Source organism: Crocuta crocuta, unplaced genomic scaffold, assembly GCF_008692635.1.
Source record: "Crocuta crocuta isolate KB4526 unplaced genomic scaffold, BGI_CrCroc_1.0 scaffold375, whole genome shotgun sequence".
Lineage (NCBI taxonomy): Eukaryota > Metazoa > Chordata > Mammalia > Carnivora > Hyaenidae > Crocuta > Crocuta crocuta.
The window spans coordinates 132,114-138,290 of NW_027532826.1; the positions used below are offsets into that span (position 1 = coordinate 132,114).

The 6,177-nt window shown below is 57.5% G+C and overlaps 1 protein-coding gene across 1 annotated transcript in view; it reads left to right on the forward strand.

The window, feature by feature from the left end:
• The window catches only part of ZNF135 (zinc finger protein 135), a 9,785-nt gene that overhangs the window by 961 nt on the left and 2,647 nt on the right, over nt 1–6,177 (forward strand). Inside the window, exons 2-3 of the mRNA XM_077745285.1 lie at nt 715–795; nt 3,424–3,550. Of these exons, the coding sequence (XP_077601411.1) occupies nt 763–795; nt 3,424–3,550 (160 nt within the window). The 5' untranslated portion in view covers nt 715–762. The remainder of the gene's footprint in view (nt 1–714; nt 796–3,423; nt 3,551–6,177) is intronic.

The following is a 6,177-nucleotide window of genomic DNA, read 5'->3' on the forward strand; positions in this document are numbered from 1 at the left end:
CCCCCCCGGAGTCCCCTGGGGAGTCAGGGAGATGATAAGAAACCCATCAACACATTACTGAACAAGATAACTCCCATCTTGGAAACTGTGGTGAAGACCACAGGGCACAAGCGGGATGAACAGAATCAGGGTCATGAAGGGAAGGTACAAAGAGACCAGGGAAATGCCTTCTGCCTTTGGCCTGAGTTTCATCTGGGGCACCAAGCCAGAGGTGAGCTTGTGAATCGCCATCAACAGGGCCTGCATGTCGAGCTAAATAGATGCTCACTGAAGCAAGAGGCTTTCCTTCCAGCACCAGCGGTGTATACTTGTGTTCACTTGTTTGGCTGCCTGACAGCCTCCATGTTCAGCCCTTTCTACACCTTAATTTCTATAACTTCTGCATTGGGTCACCACTCCCATTTTGTGGGAGGGGAAAACTGAGGCACACAATGCCCGAAGACCCCATAACTGTCTAGCTGTCTGTCACGGTAATAGGAATAGCCATCACCCTGTTGGCCAACTGGGGGTGTGGCCCTTGCCCACCATGGCCCTCACTTTCTGTATTGGTGAAGTGGAGTAGGAAAATTCAAGGTACTCTGTCAACAATGCCTGGAATAGCACTGGCCACACAGTAGGTGCCCGGAAAATCCCAAGCTGAGGTTTCATTACTGTTGGGTTTGGCTTGGGTGCGGNAGGCACTTGCCTGGTCTCTCACCTCCGCTTTCCCCCCAGACTGCCTGCAGAGGAGCTGGCTGTTCCTGCAAGAGGCCGGAGGAGGGAATGACTGCTGGGCTCCTCACTGCCGGGGCCCCGGTGAGTACACCACCACCACCGTCACGCTCAGGCCTCCCAGGCCCTAGCCTCGGGTCCCCACCAGCCGCATTCTGCTCTCAGGGCCTTCGCCCTTATTCTGCCCCCTGCCAGGTACGTGTTTTGTCCGGCGTCATCCTCTTGCGGATCTCACACCTCACCGCCTTAGAGGGGATCTCCCTCGTTCCCTCACCTGCCCCGTTCTACTCCGGCAGACGGCACTCATCCATCCCACTGATGTGTCTGGCACTTTCTCAATTCGTCTCCATCCAGTCCCTTAGGGCGACAGGTACTTAGCACCTGCCATGGATGACTAGTGCCTTCCAGGCACTGTTCTAGGAATTGCAGGTGCAGGAGCAAATCATCACCTTCCCCGTGGGGCTCACAGTCCCTAGGAGGAATGTAAATGTGCCAAGTGACATGCAAGGAAATGAGGCCCAGAAGAAGATGGGCTTGGGCACCAAGCGTTAACCAGTATAGCCTAGAAGGCCTCCTGTGAAGTGGCCCCCAAACAGAGACCTGCAGGCGAAGGGGCACTCCAGACTGGCATCTGGAATTCCGGTTCTGATTCCAGAACAGGAATCCTGACCCAGGCAGGGGAACAGCGTGAGCAAAGGCCTAGAGGTGGAACCACGCCACGCACCCACAGGGAATGGCAAGACGGCAAACAGGGGCTCCTAGGCCAGCGGCGTGGGGCTTAGGGCCTTGGGAAGCAGCTTTACCGTTTGTGCCACACACAAAGGCCCAGCACACAGTAGGCACTCAGTGAATGGATGGAACAGTAAAGGTGCCAAAGCCTGTGGTCAGTGCTGGACACATTTCACCCTATGCTACCCCCACGTCAGCCCCATGAGGTTGCAGTGAGGAAACTGAGGCCCCGACGCTGGGAGTGGCGGAGCCCAGCCTCAGACCACCTGCCCCCAGGGAGGCCCCCAGTGCTGAGCACACATCATGCGGCCTTCGTGGCTCCGCAGACCTCTGCCCGGCTGCCCCAGCAGCGGCCCTCCCAATGTCACTGGAGCACTGACCCCTCTTGGGGTTTGAGTTTTGGCCAGCTCCGTGACCCTGCAGCTAGCACACAGGCACCACAAGGCCAGGTGCGTGTCTCGTTTCCATGCCGTCTGTGGTACCCAGAATGGTGACCCTGGACTTAGTAGGTCTCTGCAGATAATCGCTGAGACCTACTGAGTCTGGAAAGTGTGGGGGAAATAGGGACAGTGGCGAAGGAAAATAAAAACCTCCAAGCCCCCCGGCATGCTTCTCTGAATGGTGGCTCACACAGTGTGTGCCAGGCCCGGGGCAAACACATCATGTCATTTCCTTCACTCCTCCCAACAGCCCTCTCAGGGGGTCCTCACCAACTTACGGATGAGGGCGGGAGGCACCGAGCGCTTTAAAAGATGTACCTGAGGGGTGCCTGGGTGGCTCAGTCTGTTGAGTGTCTGACTTCTGCTCAGGTTATATATGATCTTGCAGTTTGTGAGTTCAAGCTCCGTGTCGGGCTCTGTCCAGACAGCTCAGAACCTGGAGCCTGTTTCAGATTCTGTGTCTCCCTCTCTCTCTGCCCCTCCCCTACTCACGGTCTGTCTCTCTCTTTCAAAAATAAATAAACATTAAAGGATGTAGCCAGGGTTGGAGTTTGAAGCCCTATCGTCTGGGTGCAGGGCTGGGTCTTGAAGATGCCACCGCCCCAGATACCTAGCTCATGCCCCATGGCCCCTCTCCTCTGGAAGAGAAGCTTTAGCAGAGGCAGACACTGCCAGGTGGGCCAGGATCCAGTATTTGGGCACCTCACCCCCCTCACATGGGGCAGTGACACCTGAAGTGAAGTCCACCCAAGCCCTGGACTTTGCCTCTGCTCCCTGGCCATCCACAGCTTGTGATTTGGTGAGATGGAAACTACCTTTTTGGAGGATGTTTGTGCCCCTGACCCTCATGTCCCTTGAAGAAACTCATAAATTCCCTACCCAGTCATAGAAGGAACCGGCGTCATATGGGAATTTCAGAAAACACGTGCAAGTGTCACAATGATGGGAAATGCCTCCGGAACCACTCCACACCCCCAGAACCCACCATCAGCCTCTCTTCTTGAGGAGCGTGTTTTTACCGCAGTGTTTAAAGGTCCAAAATTAAAGACTAGGAAACAGTCCTCAGGGGTTGTGTCACTGGAGATCCCGCATCCGGTTCATTTGCTTGTTTCCACCACTTCATTGGCCATTTTCTGTCTCCCCACTTTGTATTCAGCTATGGTTAATGCACAGTGTAGATTTACAGGGGTGTGCAGCTTGGTAACTGCACGTATGGACACCAGTGGACGTTCTTCTGGTTGATGCGTGGGAGGCTTTTAGCCCCCCCCCCAGGGCTCCTTCATACCCCTCCCTCAGTCACCATCATTATGGCATCTTAGGGTTCCTGTGTCTGCAGGACTGGGGTATGTCCTCTTCTCTCCTAAGACCCCCTTTCCTCCAGCAGAGCCCCCTGACCCCATGGGAAAACCTGGCCCAAGTCCTCAGACCTGAGAACCACCTGACCCCCCGAAGCCTGGCTGATGTCCCTGTTCAGCAGCTGCTCCCAGTAGCGGCTTATCACCAGGCTTTGCCTGGGTGAGGACATTTGTGTGTGATGTTTCAGGAGCAAGTGACCTTTGAGGACGTGGCTGTGGACTTCACCCAGGAGGAGTGGGGGCAGCTGGAGCCCGCCCAGAGGACCCTACACCGTGATGTGATGCTGGAGACCTTCAGGCTCCTCGTCTCCGTGGGTAAGGCCACACTCGAGCCCCCATTGGTCTGCCCCCAAAACAGATCCTGGTTCTCCTGGGTTAAACGTGGGGACAGGTCCAGGCCAAAAAGCAAATACCTGGGGTGAATTTTGGACTTCAGGGACCTGATGTTTGGTTACAAGTTACAGATCCCACTGAAAATGCCAAAAGCAAAAACTCCTGAGGTAAGAATGGTTCCCAAGGTAGACCTGAGTCTTCCTGTGGTGCTGTCAGGAGCCCCCCCCCGCCCCCCCCGCCTCAGTTTGCAGATGGGCCTGTCCAGTGTAAGAAGGGAGCTGTCCGGGTGCCTCTTCCATGTCTGAGACCAGCGGAAGAGACAGGGTCTGTGTCCTGGACACCCACGGAAGGCCCCTGCGGTGTCTTGGTGTGATGGCCAGGTCCCCTCCCCACTGGTCACTGTTGCCAGGGGGGCAGGGGAAGCAGCAGCGCCTGATTGGCTGGGGCTGGGTCACACATCCACCCAGAGCCAGAGGCGGGGGCCCTAAGGGCCTGACATTAGGGCCGCTACGGCTGTGGCCTCTGGGACCTGCATGCGATAGGGTACCGGAAGACTCCAGGTGGAGGGGACGGAGGGGCGGGAGGGGCCCAGGGACACAAATGCGCACTCTGCGGGTCTCCCCCTGGGCAGGACGTTGGCTTCCGAAGCTGGATGTCGTCTCCGTGCTGGAGCGGGAGGAGCTGTGGGCGGTAGAAGACGGAGCTCCCCGAGGCGTGTGCCCAGTGAGGGGAGACCCCGGCAGGGCTGGGAGGCCGCGGTTGCTCCCTGGGCACTCTCCGCACCTGTCCTCACATTCTTCAGAGCAGACTGACTACTCCGTCTTTTAGTAACCGTGCACCAAGCACCGGTTCTGCTGTGACCAAGCCCAAGCCCTCACCTTCATGGAATTTGCGTTCTTGATGAGGGAAGGGGCACACGATAGATGGGGAAAGTAGTAACTGCACAAGATGCTCACGGCACATGATGAACGCTGAGGAAGTGAAGCAGGTCATGAGGGAGAGGCCAGGGGCATGGGGAGGACCTGAGCAGAGACGAGGCTGGCCTCTCCAGGGAGGCAACGTGTAGCTGAAGCCGGAGTCAGGAGAACAGTGCAGCCGTGAAACAAGCTGGGAGGACAGACTTCCAGGCGGAAGGAACAGCAAGTGCAAAGGCACTGGGGTGGGCAACAGCCTCCTCTTGCTGCGTAACAAACCCTGCAGCCTCAGTGGTTTAAACCACAGAAGCATTTATGACTCCTGTATCTGGGTCAGTGGATCCTGTCCAGGCTTTTTCATGTGCCTGTGGGGGTTCTGCTCTTCATATGTCCCATCCACCTCCTGAGATCAGTACCAACTCTGTGGGAAGTGGGGCTGTCACGCCCACTGGCAGGCATTCACCCCTGGTGTCAGGCCCTGACCCCGTTGATGCATCGGCCCATCGCCAGGACCCAGAAAGAATGGCCAGCGTGTGGGAGGGGGTCAGGACAGAGTCTCCCCAGCAAAAGCGGTAACCAGTCCTTACCTAGGAACATTAGCTTTGTATGACTTCTCTAAAAAATCGCCACAAACACACATTATTTACCACTCTAGAGTCAGAAGCCTGAAACGGGCATCCTGTGCTCCATCCAGGTGTGAGCAGGGCATCGTTCCTCCTGCAGGGCCTGGAGAGAACCCAGCTCCTTTCAGATTCCAGCTTCCAGAGGTGCCCGCGTTCCTTGACCACACCCTTGTCCATCTTCCAAGTGAGCACGGCCCTTAGGTCTTCTCACATCCCTATGGCCGTGGCCCTCCTGCCCCTCTCGCAGCCCAGAACCTTGCTCTGAATATTAGCTTTGTACGACTTGGGCCCACGCCAGTAACCGGGGTAATCTCACATGACTGGCCAAGGTGCGAGGAATATGAATACGGATGTCTTTGGGAGCCACTGTTTTTCCAGCCACACCTGACTTGACCTCCTTTTTTTTTTTTTTTCCTTCCCCTGAACACTTCACTGGAGTATGACCTAAATGGGCGAGGTGCCCTCATCACACCTTCAGGCCAGTCCGGTGTGCAGAAGGGGCTGGGAACTGGGGCCGAAGGCAGTCCTGCCAGGATGGAGGTGGGGGTGCATTTGTTCTGCATGTCTGCTGGCCTCAGAGGAGGGTGGGGGTGCAGGGGTGACCGAGGGGGACAGAAGCCCCGCCCTCTGGAGCTCTCAGGTGGTGAGACGAACCCAACAGAGCAGATCCAGGCCCTCCTGTGTGGCTCAGGTCGTTTGCCCACCCTCCAGCGATGCGCTTCTCAGCGGCCTCCAGTCTGGGGAGCTGGTGGGTTTCTTCACATCGAGGGGAAAGTGGAACAGCAGCCCGAGCGCCAGGCAGAAAGCACACCTGAGCGGTGGCAGAGCCGGGCTGGGCGGGCCTTCGCCCCTGCGATGGTTCTTCCTCTGGCACCGTCTGGCACCACGGGGACTGCTTTCACCTGGGCCTGGCCATGGCTCTGCTCCTTCCAGCCCGGGGCGTCTGTCCACAGCTTGCGCGGATGCCCTCTGTCTGCCCCGCGCCATGTCCCTGCTTCGTTCCCCGTGCTCCCCTTGCACGCCCTACCCAAGCCCCTGAGCCAGCCCCCCCCCACCCCCCCCCCCCCCCGCC